Source organism: Channa argus, chromosome 22 (genome assembly GCF_033026475.1).
Source record: "Channa argus isolate prfri chromosome 22, Channa argus male v1.0, whole genome shotgun sequence".
NCBI classification, from domain to species: Eukaryota; Metazoa; Chordata; class Actinopteri; order Anabantiformes; family Channidae; genus Channa; species Channa argus.
The window spans coordinates 5,137,471-5,153,816 of NC_090218.1; the positions used below are offsets into that span (position 1 = coordinate 5,137,471).

General features: G+C 41.8%; 1 protein-coding gene across 1 annotated transcript in view; it reads left to right on the forward strand.

Moving 5' to 3' along the window:
* The window catches only part of LOC137107860 (protocadherin-16-like), a 75,730-nt gene extending 59,939 nt beyond the window's left edge, over nt 1-15,791 (forward strand). The window contains exons 10-29 of the mRNA XM_067491948.1: nt 86-182; nt 314-471; nt 2,627-3,067; nt 3,164-3,459; nt 3,636-3,751; nt 5,532-5,771; nt 6,344-6,469; nt 6,628-6,837; nt 7,323-7,576; nt 7,699-7,905; nt 8,026-8,422; nt 8,531-8,644; nt 8,772-8,983; nt 9,084-9,235; nt 9,740-9,870; nt 10,064-10,350; nt 10,819-10,960; nt 11,067-11,238; nt 11,324-11,733; nt 11,828-15,791. Of these exons, the coding sequence (XP_067348049.1) occupies nt 86-182; nt 314-471; nt 2,627-3,067; nt 3,164-3,459; nt 3,636-3,751; nt 5,532-5,771; nt 6,344-6,469; nt 6,628-6,837; nt 7,323-7,576; nt 7,699-7,905; nt 8,026-8,422; nt 8,531-8,644; nt 8,772-8,983; nt 9,084-9,235; nt 9,740-9,870; nt 10,064-10,350; nt 10,819-10,960; nt 11,067-11,238; nt 11,324-11,733; nt 11,828-13,875 (6,210 nt within the window). The 3' untranslated portion in view covers nt 13,876-15,791. The remainder of the gene's footprint in view (nt 1-85; nt 183-313; nt 472-2,626; nt 3,068-3,163; nt 3,460-3,635; nt 3,752-5,531; nt 5,772-6,343; nt 6,470-6,627; nt 6,838-7,322; nt 7,577-7,698; nt 7,906-8,025; nt 8,423-8,530; nt 8,645-8,771; nt 8,984-9,083; nt 9,236-9,739; nt 9,871-10,063; nt 10,351-10,818; nt 10,961-11,066; nt 11,239-11,323; nt 11,734-11,827) is intronic.
* The last annotated feature ends 555 nt before the right edge of the window (nt 15,792-16,346 follow it).

Sequence of the window (16,346 nt, forward strand, 5' to 3'; positions counted from 1 at the left end):
AAACATGGCATATTAGGTAACAAATGGGAAGGCATAGCATGGTGCAGAAATGCTTAATATTAATAACAGACCTGCTCTGTTGTAGGTGACGGAGGGGCTACCATCTGGGACAGTTTTATGGACAGTGACAGCTAAAGACCCAGATGAGGGAGAGAATGGGACCATATACTACTCCTTATCAGGTGAATAATCTTTTACAGTTCCCTCTCGACATATAAACCCGTTATTCATTATTTACATAACCAAATAATTGTTAAATTATGTCAATTTACTGTATGTTCAGCATTATCCCTAATTGTTGCAACCCCTGAAGGCCCTAGAGCAGAGCGCTTCTCCCTTAACCCGACCAGTGGTGAGATGAGAACCGCTTCCCCTCTGAGATATACGGAGCGAGCTGAGTACTCCTTCACTGTGACTGCTGCTGACCACGGCACACCAACCCTCAGTGCCACCTGCCAGCTTCGTATACAGGTAAACATATTTAGTGCATTTTCGATCTACAACAGAATCCATCCATACATTTGTTGCTTCTCAGAAATATCTACTAATTGGAAACAAAAGCCAATTTGGCAACTGAGCCAGAAACTGTCACATCTAAACATTACCTCAGTCCTTTTGCATTCCTTGCTGCGAGTAATTTCCTCAAACTGAGCACAAAGTGAACAGTGTAATGTAAGTGTCAAAGGAATTGAAAAAGGAGGTAAATATGAGAAGGAGAGAAACTGAAACTGTGCCTGTACAAACAAAAGCATCTATCCAATCTAGTGTGTGTTTCCTGCTCCAGAGGTTAGTAGGGGAACCAAAACCCAAGGCGAGAAACCCCAAGCTGCAGGAGGGAGCTGATCTGGACTGAGTTATTGTTCTGAACTTTCTCCAGGAGAGTCAATCCTGCATATCAGCATACAATATCAGGAATTTAACAGCAGGAAAGAGAATGGTCTGCCGCGAGTCATTTAGCCAGCAAAGGGTGATGGTGCGCTTAGCCTGTGGAGTCTTGAGCTCAGTGTTTTTATGTGAGGTGATTTCACAAAGGAAAAGGATGCTAATTACAGCAGGAGTGCTTGCCTTAGATTTCGTCTGCTCCCTGGACACTGTGTGACACTGAGATTAGACAGAGGGCAAACAGGCACCTTTGAATCAAATGCTCCCAGATGAGATTTGATGAGAGCCAGCTGCATCAAATCACACAGAAAGAAAGGGAATACGCCACTACACGGTAGCAGGCAGTGATACACACTCACACACACACACACACACACACGCTCACTGTAACGACACATTCAAACACTCTCATGAGGTAACATTTCCAGATAATGATTTTGAGATACAATTTCAAATAGCTGTGGGTAAAATACGACACAGGGATATTGTTGTATACCACAACCATGACAGTACACATGCAGTTAGCTTGTGAGTTAAAGAAATCTGCGCAAAAGTAGTAGCACAGTACAGTTGCTGGCGCTGTCTAGTAAACCATCACATTGAAGTAAACTGAAACTTTGTGATGTCTTTGAGGAAATGAGTATCAAAAAATGTAAGGCTTTCTTCACTTGTTGTTTTGTCATCCCGTATTTGAGATATTTGTAGTTGAAACACAACATACACCTCAATTAAAAATACAGCAGATTTTCACTTGAATTTTAAAATCCCTGCTCGACTTTGTTTCATGGTAGATTGTGGTTTGCATGGTTTGTCATTACAGTAGAACACAGAGGAAACAAAAAGGACATGTCTCACATGCACTGGGGTTGATGTTTTTAGTTGGAATGTGAAATTAGTAAATGATACACATTATCCACATCACTTCCCTCTTCTTTTGGGTTTATCTTTGCTATTGGTGCTTGGTAAAGACGCCAGAGAGATGCAGTTCATTGCAAGAGATCTTGTTAACGAAAGCAAGGGATGGGGTGTGTATGGATTTTTTAGTGATGAAACCAGCGTTTGTTTAAATCTGCTTATGTTTGCTGTCTTCAGAGTTCTTTGATCACTCCCAGAATTATATTGAACCCGGAGGCTGTTGCTCAAAGTGGCGAAAGCCCTCTGGCACATGTTTGTTTCTCATCTGACTAGGCTGCTGCATATGGAGGCTGCACTTGGTGCTCTGCATTGTTTGAACTGGAATATTTACAATCTCCTTCCCATCACACCCTTCATTATTTTGTCACAGGTCACAAACTCTGACTCTCATCTTGAAGCCAGAATGCTGCAGTGTCGAGATATTTACTGTAAGGATTGTGCATAATGTCCTCGTGCACAATGAGAGTGTGCCTGTGAGAGTTATTATAGTAATAACGACAAAACAGAAACAGACTACAGTCCAAGGCTATGTTTAGGGATTGGCTAGGGTGAGAGGAGTATAGCTGCATTGTCTGCAGAATACCTAAGGAAATCACATCCAGTACAGCACAGCACTTGCACGGATGCCTTTCTTTTCTTTATAATGGACAAGTTTTAAACTTTATCTTTTACTCATACATATGGATGAAAAAGATGATCAGTTTACGGGTCCCATGTTAATATTGATTTCATTCAAATTGATCAATAAAGTTGATCCAGGTCACTAACCTGAAGTTAAAATGAATCTTGAGTAATTGTGTCTGTCTGACCCTAGTTTCCTTTTCTTCAGGTTCTCAGCACTTCCAGGTCCAGCCCCAAACCCAACGTGCTCTCACTCACCCTGAACACAGTAGAAGGGATTGCTCCAGGCTCTATCATTGGCTCAGTTCACTCACCTGAAAAACATGAATCCGCCATTTTGGAAGGTCAGGTGACCTACCTCGTAGTTGGGGGGACAGACCGTGATGGGACTTTCATGGTGGACCGTTTAAAGGGAGATGTGTATCTTGTCCGTGAGCTGGACTATGAGAAGGGGTCAAAGTATACCCTAAATATCGAAGTGTCAGACTTTTCCCAAGCATTTCCCAGCAGTCACATGGTGCAGCTAGACATCAATGTGCAGGACAGCAATGACCATGCTCCCCGGTTCACAGAAGACCCTGTTACCATTGTGATCCCAGAAAATGTAGAACCAGGGGCTTCCATATATACCTTCCAGGCTGTGGATCAGGTGGGAAACCTGTTCAAAAACAAACTTTAATGCTTGTGAGTTTTTTGGTTGAATGAAAATTTCCACTCACAAATTCGTCTACATTGTGTTTTATAGGATGGCAGTGGACCTAACAGTAAGCTACATTACTCAGTCGAGCACTACTGGCCTGACATGCCTGACCTCATGACCCTTGACCCCTCCAGTGGGGTCTTGACCCTTGGACAGAAGTTAGATCGCGAGTCCACACCCTCCCTGTACCTTGTGGTGCGAGCCACAGATCAGGCAGTGGATCCTTCTCAGAGGCGATGGGGTTCGGTGACCGCCCGAGTCTTTGTGACAGATGAAAATGACAATGCTCCAGTGTTCACGTCTCCAGCTGCAGTCAGCGTCATGGAGGACCAGCCTGTTGGGTGCGAACCATGTCCACACACACACACACACATTTCATTGATGTGTTTCCCACCATTTATTAATCAGACCACAGTGAAAAATATCCAACAAATATCAAGTGTATTCACGTTCATGAACCAAGCTTGAATGTTAAAAAATTATCAATTAGTTGTCAAGCTGTATTCTTTGATGACAGGTTTGTGATTTTGTACGTGATGGCTCGAGATGAAGATGAAGGAGAAAATGGTCGGGTTTCATACAGAATCCAGGCAGGCAACAGCGCTGGTCGCTTCAGTCTGAACCCCAACACTGGTAAGTTTAAAACAGAACAGACAGTTGATTTCCCATAAATATCCAAGTTATGCTCCATTAAGAGATGATTAAATTAAAAGTCACCACATAGATTCTTGTCTTTACAATCTTAAAACATTACACAGCTGTACTAGTACAGTAACTGAGTTTTTTTCTGGGGTATTTGATGATTGATAGATAGTCAACATCCCCTATGGAAAAACCTTGGATGAACAAAACTTTCCAGATCATAATTATCCACTGAAGTGCTGCTTCTACGGGGTCTCAACTGCTAAAACACTAATAGCCTTCATAATCCTTTCTACTAGAACATCTTTCAATGCCTTAGAGCAACATTTCAGTTGAATAATCATTTGGTGCGTTTTTCCTGATGAATTTGTTCATGGGAACTGATCTTTATTTGGGCTGGGGACGTGGACTGCCTTTGATATCCTATTTTTGTGTACGCGTGATGTCTTCGTCATCCGAGCTGGGTGGTGTGGGTGTGCTCAGCCTTGGCTGAGAGGGGATTAGAAACCCAAAGACAGTCACTTAATGCAGCTTCCAGATGGAAGAAAGACTTTACTTCATTATTGTCAAATATTTGGTGCATTAGCAGGGCTTGATTTCACTTCTGTTTTTTTTCACATACTGTGTGGTGTTAAGATTATGGTTAATAATAGCTGTTATAACAGATTACCATTGTATTGTGAAGACATTTACCACTGCCTGGCTAATGTGTGTGTGGGGGGGAGAAGGTTAGCCTGATTGCTGCTTATGAATGTTATGTGTGCTCTGCCAATATTAACGTTCTGTTCTTTACACGTTATGGCTTACTGTACTACTGGTGTTATTAACCCCTTGTAAGGTAGTGTTTATGTTCTGAGGTAGCTTTAACAGCATATAAAACATTTTTTAAGCTATAAGATATATTTTAAATGGTTAATTACTACATCAGCAACACTAAACTAGCCACAGAGACAGACATTTAGTGGAAATGAAGTTAGTGTTTTCCATCTGTCTGCTTTTTGGCCAAAATATGGGAAATAGCAAATGTTAACAGAAACATCAGCATTTAGCCTCACAGAACTGTCAATATATGAAGCATGTGCTTGATATGTTGTGGCATTTATAAATTACACACATCTCTCAGGCACTCCATGCCAGCCACATTTGCACACACATTTTCCATATTTCCTCTCACTTTGGCTGACCCTCCTTTTAGTCAGTTGGGTGATATTGGGTGTGGGGTGTAGACATATAAAGTAGATCAGTAAGTGAAGCCAGAGTTTGAACAGAGGAGGTCCAATTCACAGTCTCTATCTGTATAAACTTAATTTACATAAAACCCACACCCCAACTAATGCCTTACAGATTTATAGGATAACAGACGAGGCAATGTTGTACGGAGAAAGGACGAAAAAACTGAGCTCAGTTTAGAGAAAGTGATAGGTTGCCTTGAGTTGGCAATTATAAAGTCCCAGGTTGTAGCTTGGATGCTGCATGTGTTTCAATGTACATTTAAATGCATGTTAAAATGCCAGAAGTGAATAGCTGGCATTGAAGAAAATGCCGAATTTTGTGGAAACTCTCATAAAGTAAAGCAGTAAAAGGTTTTTGTTTTTACTGCCCCTCAACGCATACAAATACTGTTCACAAACACAATCACTTAAACCAACCTAGACACACAATTAAGACCAAAAGAATTCAGGTCAAAATCGAGATTTTAAATAAGTAATCCAGGAACGTTTTAGAAAGTTTTTATTCACTGCTCACTGATGTTTTTTTTCCAATCTTGTAGGCTCTCTCTCCATCCTAAAAGCCTTAGACAGGGAAGAGCATGAACTCTTCAATCTGACCATTGTAGCGGAGGATCATGGGACACCTCAGCTTTCCACCTCTCAGGTTCTGTGTGTGTATGTGATTGACGTGAATGATGAGGCTCCAGTGTTCCAGCGAGCAGAGTTTGAAACCCAGGTGATGGAAAACCAAGTACCAGGAACATCAGTGTTCACAGTTACCGCCACTGACAGGGACCAAGGTATGTTTAATCTGTTAATTTTTAAATAATCTACACTATCATAATAGAGCTTAACCAGGACATAGGGACAAAGGTCCCTTTATCTGTGTTGACAAACCTTTGAAAAACATTGTTTTTGTAGTTTGCTTCATATAATGGGTCGCCTATAAAAGTACAAATCCTTCATTTGTTATTATTATAGATCATTTCAAGAAGGATAAATGTAGAAGGTAAGTTCAAAGTGAGACATGAGGGCATACAAATAATAAATGTCCCAAACTTCAGTGCAGCAATGACTTTAAGCTACAGGCAATACACAGTACATACTGTATAGTATGCCAGAAGTAACAAGGCCAATGAACTAAACAATGGAGAGATAAATGTGGAGGGATACCACATGGCTTTACCAAAAACCACAAGCTCATGCTAAAGGAAATCCTTGTTTTCAGTCATTGTCCAGAGCTGTATAATTATGGAGCTTTCATCAAGATTTGCAAATGGCTTCTGTGCTGCCTTTTTACGATAGGTTAAGCTCGTTTTCTTTTACTGCAGCCTTTCATTTGTATTTGTTTCTGATTTCGGTTGCAATGCAGATTCCAATGGCCAAGTAACGTACGTAAGTGTGTCTGAGGAAGGCTTCTTCGTCAACCCTGTGACAGGTTTCATCACCACCACGAAGGAACTGGACACAGAGATACAGAGCCACTACACACTCACTGGTACTACAAGATATATTGTTATTCACGATTATATTATTCAATTACTTATTCAATCTGTTATACAAGACCTCAAGCTCACCTAATTCCACAGAGCAGCACAAGAACATCAGTTTTATATGGGATCCAATCTCGGGCTAACAATTTCCATTTATTACCAGTATATGCTAGAGACGGTGGGCTGCCTCCTAACTTTGCCAAGGCAACAATCCGTGTGGAGGTGCAGGATGTGAACGACAATGCTCCTGCCTTTGCCAAGCCATGGTATGAACTGGAGGTGCCAGAGAACCAGGGCCCTGTAGAGCTTTGCTTTCTCAAGGCCACAGACCCTGACTCAGGTTCTGGTGGAGAGTTGGAGTACAGGATTACTGGTAAGAAACGGTATTTTGTGTCTGTCCAAAATATTTTATTGGAACGAGAGTAAAGTAATTTAGTTCACCACAGTTGCTGTAAGTGTTTTTTCAGGCTATGAAAATAGTAATATACTTCAAAAACATTGAATGGATATTTTTGGTGTTTTTCAGGTAGAAAATTGTCAAATTCTGCATTTGTAAATTGTTGACAGATATTGTAGTAGACACTTTATTTTTGCTAATAATTGAAATGTGAAGCATTTGGGTAAATGTATTGCTTTTTTCTGGCCACTATTCCTCCCATATGAAAGCGGAGATCTACGTCTACTTCTCTGTCCTGACATTCCTATGTCTTATTTAAAAAATAGTACTTTTCATATACTTGTCTGGACTATGTTGAAGCTTTTACTTAAGTGCATAATTGGCACAGATGTTTTGAACACATAATTCAAAGAAAACTCTTGATTTTGTCTTCTGCCACATGAACTCCATTCATCCCGCAGGAGACCCTGATGGAGATTTCCAAATCCACACAACCACTGGAGCCCTGTCTACGTCTCGCGGCCTAGACCGGGAGACAAAGAAAAAATATATTCTGGAGGTGGTGGCCACAGACAAAGGCACACCTGCTCTCAGCACTACTGTCACAGTGGAAATAAAAGTGCTGGATGTCAATGACAACAGCCCTGTTTTCAGCAAAAGTAGCTACTCTGTAGAGGTGTCAGAGGACGCTGCAGAGGGCACACAAGTTCTTGAGGTACTGTAGAAGCGAACATGTGATTTTATTAAATGTTTTATTGACACGCTCTACATTATATGTAATTTTTATAGAAAACACGTCCATGTATCAGTAACAGCAATTAAATTTTTTTTTTCCAGGTGTCAGCCAGAGATGCTGATGATGACCTGAATGGGAAGGTTCTGTATTTCCTTAGCGGTGAGGCGCATGGAGCATTCACTGTGGATGAGAACACTGGTCATATCACCACATCAGCACCTCTGGACAGGGAAAAAGTCCAGTCATACAACTTCCATGTGTTTGCAGTTGACCTTTCACCTGCTGAACCCAGGAACACCTCTGCTCAGGTAAATGAGGTTGAAGTAGAAAGTGTTCAGTGGGGTGATTGTTAAAAAAAGTCTTGTATTTAATACTGATTATGTCAGCAGTATATTTTCCACTTAACCCACGTTACCTCATTCTTCTAGGTGACAGTAGACATCCTGGATGTCAACGACAACATTCCCTTCTTCATCCAGGATCCGCTGGTCATTGAAGTCTCTAGCACCCATTCCCAGCGCGTTATAGCCACCATGAAGGCTGAGGATAATGACTTTGGAGCCAATGGTTCTGTGTTTTACCGTTTCGCTATGCCAGTGAAGGGCTTCAGCATCAACTCCCTGACTGGGGAGATCCAAGCAACTGAACCCCTGGCAGATCTGACCCAGGCACAGAGGACGTTAATTGTGGAGGCTATGGACCAGGGCAGCCCAGCTCAGTCTGCACAGGGAGTGGTGGTGATTTATGTAAAGGAGGTGGAGTACAATGGCATTCGCTTTTCTAGAAATGCAAGAGATGTCAGCATACAGGAGAACGCTGCAAAAGGTTGGACATCAGTACAGTCTTTTTACTGATCAGTTATTTTTTGCCCATTGTCATTCTGTCTGCTGTCACAAATAAGACATATTTTCTCTGCTTTTCTTCTAAATGTAGGCACAGCAGTGGCCCAGGCTCAAGCTCAACACCCAGACGGCACACGAAAGGGCATCAGCTACAGCCTCTTCAGTGGGAACAGAAATCAGGCTTTCAGCATTACCTCTTCAACAGGTAAAACACAGTAAACATTGTTTAGGCAATAGATAGTTTGTCAATTGGAATTGGATTTAATAAGCTGTATACACACATACCAGTTTGATCACTCAGTCACATCCTTCTTCAATTGTGTATGCTCCAGGTGAAATCCGAGTCCAGAGCTCCAAGGGATTGGACTTTGAAGACACCCCTAGACTCCGACTGGTTGTGAAGGCTGAAACAGTGTCCTCGACATCTTTCATGGCCGTTAACTTGATCCTGCAAGATGTCAACGACAACCTTCCTCGCTTCCAACTGCAGAACTATGTGGCCTACATGAGAGAAGCACAGGGATATGAAATGCCAATCATACAGGTGCTCCCAGATAAACAAACAGCATAATATTACAGTATCATACAGATATTTGATCTATTGGAGCTTTAAATAAATTTTCCTCTATTCCACCTTCTCCCAGGTGGTAGCCGAGGACGTGGATACTGGCCAGAATGGTCAAGTGACTTACTCCATCCAGTCATCAAGCATCAGTGGCCTGTTCAAAATTGACCCAGTGACAGGAAGCATCACCACCGCAGCCATTATGGACCGTGAAATCTTTACCCAGACCAAGTGAGAACAGATCTGTGTTTGAAAAAACCTTGCCAAGAGACATTCTCTGTGTACATTTTATAATAACTGTTGCTGCTTGGTGGTGTACGGAAAGATTCCATTCTGTGTACACAATGTAAAAATGTATAAAGGGGAAAACATTTTGATGTAGTACATCATTAATCACATTTACTCAGCTAGTTTCAGTTAGATCGTTGATGAGGAAGTTGACATAGTCCCTAAGCACCATTGCACGCTGATATCTGCATGCCACATGTACCAAAGCTGCAGTATCGAAATCTGTAAATCAATTGTCCTCCTGTTTATTGTAACATTTTCATAACTGTGTGTGTGTTGCTTCTGTAACATACAGTATGAGAATGTGTAACCGAAGTTAGAATATGAGAAATCAAGTTTATATTTTCTCAGTCATCACCAACAATAAACATTTAGTATTGCAAATATAAAAACAACAACAAAAAACGCACTCAGGCACTATAGAAAAACTATTTTCCCAACCCACAGGCTAGTGGTTACAGCAACTGATAGAGGAAGTCCACGACTGGCTGGTTCAGCCACATTGACAGTTATCATCATTGACCAGAATGACAACAGTCCCACTATTCCTTTGCACCAGGAACTCCGCATCCCAGAGAGTAAGTCCTTACATTTGCAGGATTGTTTTATACTTTACAGTTATGTATTGTGTGTAATTCAGTTTAAGCAAAGACATGTAATTTACCATATAAATTGTGTCACCAGGTGAACCCTGTTCATGTCTAAGGTCGTGTAACTGACCGGTTTTTTTTTGTATGTTTGTTTTTTTTCAACTTCTTTCTTATCTGTCAGATACATTGATTGGCACAGAAATCACTCTTGTGACGGGTAATGACGTCGACTCCAGTCCTGCCCTCTCTTACTCCTTACAATTAGACCCAACAGCTCTAGGCAAGTTTGGGATTCACCGCTACAGTGGAGGCGTGTCACTCACTGCGCCTCTGGACTTTGAGGAGAAGACGTGGTACACTCTTACTGTCAGAGCCACAGACAGCCAGCATCAAACTGAGGCTAACATAACAATATTGGTGGAGGATATTAATGACAATACACCAGTGTTCACCCATGATCTCTACCAGGTAGGATGAATCAAGCTAATGTTAAATTTTATGCAGATACTTTTATAACTTTGTATTCAAAGTAGTTAAAAAACATGTATGTCTAAGACAGCCACTTGATTTTTATTTCTAATAATTTTAGTTTCTTATGCCTTTCCACATTCTGAAATTTGATTGGAAATGAAATTTACTTCAAAAATTGTTTCTGACCAGCAGACTACTTTACACTCTTAAAGTTTTGCTGTGTAATAATTACAGGGGAGGGTTTACAGAGATGAGCCTGTACAATGTTTATAACTCTGTTTCAGAAAAATGATCTGAATATTAGCAACATTACCATAGCAAGTTCAGAAAAAACAGGAATTGTAATATAAAACAGTTTTTCCTTCTAGAACATTTTAACCATTAATGAGGAATATACAGTTTGTATGTTTTTTTATAACATGAATACTTTTTTTTTTACGTTGTTTTAAAATTTTTGCATCCAAGGTAAGTCTGCCAGAGCACACAGCACCAGGAAGTACAGTTGTTACATTAACTGCAACAGACAGGGATTCTGGAGACAATGGAAAGATCACCTACAGAGTATTGTCATCAACCCAGGAGGGTTTTTACATCGATCCCAACAATGGTAGAGATCCTTAGCCTCCCTCTGTACATATTTCAATAAATACATTTCCAGACTTAACTACAAAAAGGGCAAATTCATCGTCCGTCTCACTGTTTTTCATGTCTAGGAACCCTGTTCATCAACCACAGGGCTGAGTTTGACTCTGCGAGTCAGTCAGTCAGCATTGTTATTGAAGCTCGTGATGGAGGTTCGCCTCCTCTCTCCTCCCTTACGACAGTCCAGGTTCAAATTTCTGACGTAAATGACAATGCTCCGGTGTTCCATCAATCTGACTACAGGTCAGTCTGTATCCATTCCTGCTAAATTTTCTATGACATAACCTCATCCACTCTCCTTACGCATGTGGTTTTCTTCCTTCTCTAGGGCTACAGTTTCTGAAGACACCATACCAGGGTCAACCGTTCTCACTTTTGAGGCCTTTGACAGTGACCTCTCTCGAGAAAACTGTGGCTTTGACTTTGCTATTGCCAGTGGAAATGAAGGCAATGTTTTCCAGATCGAAAGTAGTGTTCGTTTCATAGAGGGCCGGGGCTTTCAAACTGTTGGGACTCTGCTGTTGGCTGAGGGTCTTGACTTTGAAACCAAGCCACTTTACAACCTCTCATTGGTGGTTTCAGACCGTGGTGTGCCCCAGAAGAGCTCTAGTGTTGTTGCAGTGATAACAATTAGTGATGTGAATGATAACCCTCCAGTGTTCAGTAGAGCAGAATATACTGTGTCACTGAGTGAAGGTGCTGCTGCTGGGACTGAGATCATACGACTGACTGCTACAGGTGAGTAACAGTCTTCAGTTAATGCCTCATTTTCACTCATTTTGCTTGTGTCTCTCAGTTAAATTACTGGAATTTGTTCTTGTCTTTTTGCCAGATCCAGACTCCACTCCTCATGCAGAGGTCCAGTATACCATCAGCTCTGGTGATGAGGTGAACTTATTTACCATGGACCAGTGGACCGGAGCCTTGCGGCTTCAGAGGACACTTGACCGGGAGCACCAGTCCACACATGTTGTTATCATCCAGGCCACAGATGGACAGGGACACTTTGCACTAGTTCCAGTCATTGTTGAGGTCAAAGATGTAAATGACAATCATCCATTCTTTCCTGTGGACATCCTGACAGCTAGTATCAGAGAAAACCAACCAGCAAACTCAGCTGTGACTGTTCTGCATGCCATAGACCATGACACAGGAGTTTTTGGCCAGTTGAAGTACTACATGTTCGAGCGATCTGGGATGGGAAAAGAGAGCTTCACTGTGGACATTAACTCTGGAGAAATCCGGAGCAAACATCTCTTTGACTTTGAGAAAGTCAACTCCTTTAACTTTGTAGCAGTCGCAGTAGATTCAGGTAACCACTCAGCAACTGTGACTGTGCAAGTGTTTGTCACAGGTGAAGATGAGTATGACCCACTCTTCACATCTTCTGATATCTCCTTTGAAGTCCCAGAAGGTGCAAAGAAAGGCCAGAGCATTGGCCAAGTCCAAGCAAATGATGAGGATGGAGGAGTTGATGGTATTGTTCTTTATTCTTTTCCAACAAGCTCTCCATATTTTGAAATAAACAAAACCACTGGAGTGATTTTCCTCAAGTTGGACAGTTCAAGCAGCAGCAGTAGCAGTGGGTCCAGTAGGGCCAAGAGGGAAGCCAGACTAATGACTCTTGACGTGAAGGCTCACAGTCCTCTGGATACATCTCGCACCTCTACAGCCCAGGTCTCCATCGATGTCACAAACACCAACTTTGGCCTGGCTACTGATGTCAACGTCCTGTTGATTAGCATCATAGCCGTGTCTCTTGGTTTCATCATATTGCTTGTGGTCATGGCTGTGGTGGTCTTCCTAGTCAAGTCACGCAGAAGAGAGAAAGCACAGGATACAGGAAACAGAACTGTTGGCTCTGGAACTGCTCTGCAGAAACTGGACGATTGCAACTCCGGACCAGGAGGAGAGAGAATCTATCACCAGGCCTTGCCAGGTTATGCAGGGGATCAGGGCGGGGCCGGTGGTGGTCCCTACCCTAGAGGTGGCTCTTTAGATCCTTCTCACTCCAGTGGTAGAGGATCAGCTGAGGCTGCAGAGGATGATGAGATCAGGATGATAAATGAATACCCTCGTGTCGCCTCCATTACTTCGTCTATGCAGGAGCACATCTCGGCCAGAGGACCAGACTCTGGAATTCAGCAGGATGCTGACCAGCTCTCTGACATCTCTTGTGAACCTGCTGCTTTGGAGGGCAGCACCTGGTTTAAAGGAAAGAAACTGGGAGGCAGCCTTAGTGGGACCCTACTCTCTGGCCAGCTCCCTGTGTATAGGGACGAGGGAGGCGGGTACCTAGGAGTAGGCCGCGGCCTCAACATTTCTCTCCCTAAGGATTATGCCTTTCCTGAGGATGGTAAACCTACGGTGGATGGTTCCCTCACAGCAATCGTTGCTAGTGACGAGGAGCTCCGTGGAAGCTATAACTGGGATTATCTGCTCAACTGGTGCCCACAGTTCCAGCCTCTGGCTAATGTCTTTACAGAGATCGCCAGGCTGAAAGATGAAACTGCCCAGCAGAGCCAGAACCCTCGCCAACCCTTCCAGCCCAAGCCCAAAATGGACCCCAAACCTAGAATTGACCCTCCACCACTCATCACATCAGTGGCTCATCCAGGGGCCATGTCAGTCCCCCCCAAAGTCCCTGTTATTGGACGAACATTCCCTCACTTAGCCTCTCTCAGGAGGTCTCCTATCAGTCATGAAGGATCTATTTCATCAGCAGCAATGTCCCCCAGCTTCTCTCCTTCTCTTTCACCTTTGGCAGCTCGATCTCCAGCTGTTTCTCCCTTTGGAGTGAACCAAGGACCTTCAGCATCAATGATCAGCACTAGGGAGCCCTCGCTGGAACCTAGTCCTGATCATGAGATGAGAATATGATGGAAAAATCACAAACCTATATATGGAAGTACGACAAGATAGACAGCAAAGCAAAAAAGCAAATGGAGTTGTAGGTTGTACTGCGTCTTCTAAAAATAATTGATTTCAGCATAAGAATGAAGGTTTCTCAAATGTCGTGTCCAGGGACCTGACAATATGTATTTTGGACAGTGAACACGCCTACAAAATCATCCCTAACCTTTATTTCGGTAGACTGTTTGCATTGTACTTCCATTGCTGTTATAGGAACACACACAGGTGTGCCTAAGTTGACAAGACCAGCCCATCCTTCCACAGTGACGCAGGTCTCCATGAACTGATCAGGGTGAGGTCAACTGTGCACTTACCATCCCCTGCAGTCTGGGATCCTTTAGTGTGTAGATCTATGTGTAGTTTTCATGTTACCTCGCTGGCTGGCCAGAGAGCTATGGACCTTGTTCCTCTCTATGTCTGTGCACGGTTTTACACTCCAGTATTAAACTCATCTCGTGGCTGCTTTTCTTATGGCCTCTGGACATGCGTTTGAATCCAGTGCACAGACAAACTGCTTGTGTTCAGACTTTAATTCAATGAATCGTCAATACATCACACAGTGGAAGAGCAATGAAGTTTTTCTCACCAAATCACATGACACATCTTTTGATTTGACTTTTATTTTTATATATTTTTATAGAAAAATTATGATTTTAGATTATGACCGAGAAATGTCATTATTTCACATAGAGAGGGTATTGTTTTTGTGTATTTGCATATATGTATATTTGTATGTAAGCAGGATGCGCTATGTGCTGTATGTGTCTTCTAGGTTTATAGAGACTTGTGACAGTTCTTATGCGAATGAGAGGAAAATGTTTGTTTTTTTATCACTATTTATATGAAAAGAAGATTTGCTGCCACATTTTGACAGCAGGAAACCAAGTGCAGCTCACACCGTGCTGTGTTGTTATCTTTAGAGTTATTCTTTTTCTGTCAAATTGTTGACCATCCCAAATCCAAAATAGAATCATTTAGAACTGGACGAAAACCTGTGATCAATTTGAATGCCTGCTTCCTCAGCAGCTCCGTGTTGTGTTGTGCGGTCATGCACAACGGCGCATTCCCTTGTTTTTCAGGGACAGCTAAATTTACTGATCACCTATGTGTCTTTGACAGAAAGTGCTTCCTAACATCTATTATACCACTTAACTTAAATGCATTTTACTGTGAAGTTGTCCATCGCAGCACAATGGCAATAGCATGCAACAGGACTGGGATTCTCATAAAAAAAAAAAAGTAGGAATAACTTGGAGAAATGTAGCACATGAGCCAGAGAAACGGAAAGCAGAAACCTGAATGCAAGAGCCCTGATGAATGTACAAGGATTTATCAACCAGTGCAGTATTCAATTCCCATGTTAACTCTATTTTGTGAATTTTATTTCTATGATTCACACATCAAGATTGTTACTGACATGATGAGGTGTTCAGGTTCAATGTGTTTGCGCATTTACATCCAGCACTAACAATTTTGTGGTGTAGCAAGAGGCAAAAGACTTTAACAGTGTATTTTTCATTCTTCTAAGTGTATTCATCCTTCTGGTCTGTTTTTAATATCTTGGAGTAGTTGCAGATTGGATCTCTTTTTGTTTTCAAGAGATGGCCTCTATCTGTGTTCTTTGTTCAACATAACCCTACAAATCGCCTCATGCAAAGCTGGAATTGGTTCAGCTAAATGCTACGTGTGCCATCAGCCTAACTCCAGCACAACATGCTCTTGACTCTTAATCATGCTGTCTCAGAAACATTTCTGTACTGGAGGACCTCCATTTGGACTTCTTTGTAAGATGACCGCCAGAAACTGATTAATGGAGCAATGGCAGAAAAAAAAAAAAGAGCTGTACATGTATTTAAAGCAAATAATAAATTCCTACTGATCTCTTTTGTCTAACCGAGTCTGACTTTATCTCTTACAGAATTCAAACCAGGACTTTGAAGGAAGAACTGAAAAGTAATTAAAGTTTAATGGTAGCCATCAAACTATCTTGAATATCAATGGTACAGTGAATTTACAGAACTGCAGTTAAATCCAGGAGTTGTGAGAAGACTGTTACTCTACTGAGTAGGCTAGCAGACGGAGACGCTTGTCCAGTATAGTCTTTGTGTGGCTCTCAGGAACAGCAAATATTCCCATGTAAATCAACACCAAATAAATCATTGACAATAAGACAAAAACAATGAACAGTAAAATCAGTAGTTATAAAATATACTCTGATTGTAAAACACATTAATTAAAAAACTTATGACAGAATGTCACCGATTAGACATCCTCATCGTGTATATCTTACTATCACTGGTGTAGCAAAAAAGATGTTTGATTTATTTGTTACATTCTATAAAATGTTTTGATTAGTATAGTTGTTTATTACCACCAAGTTTCTGGGGTAAAGCTGAGGGAAACGTAATTTGTCTCACAATGCGCTGTCAAGCTTTTAA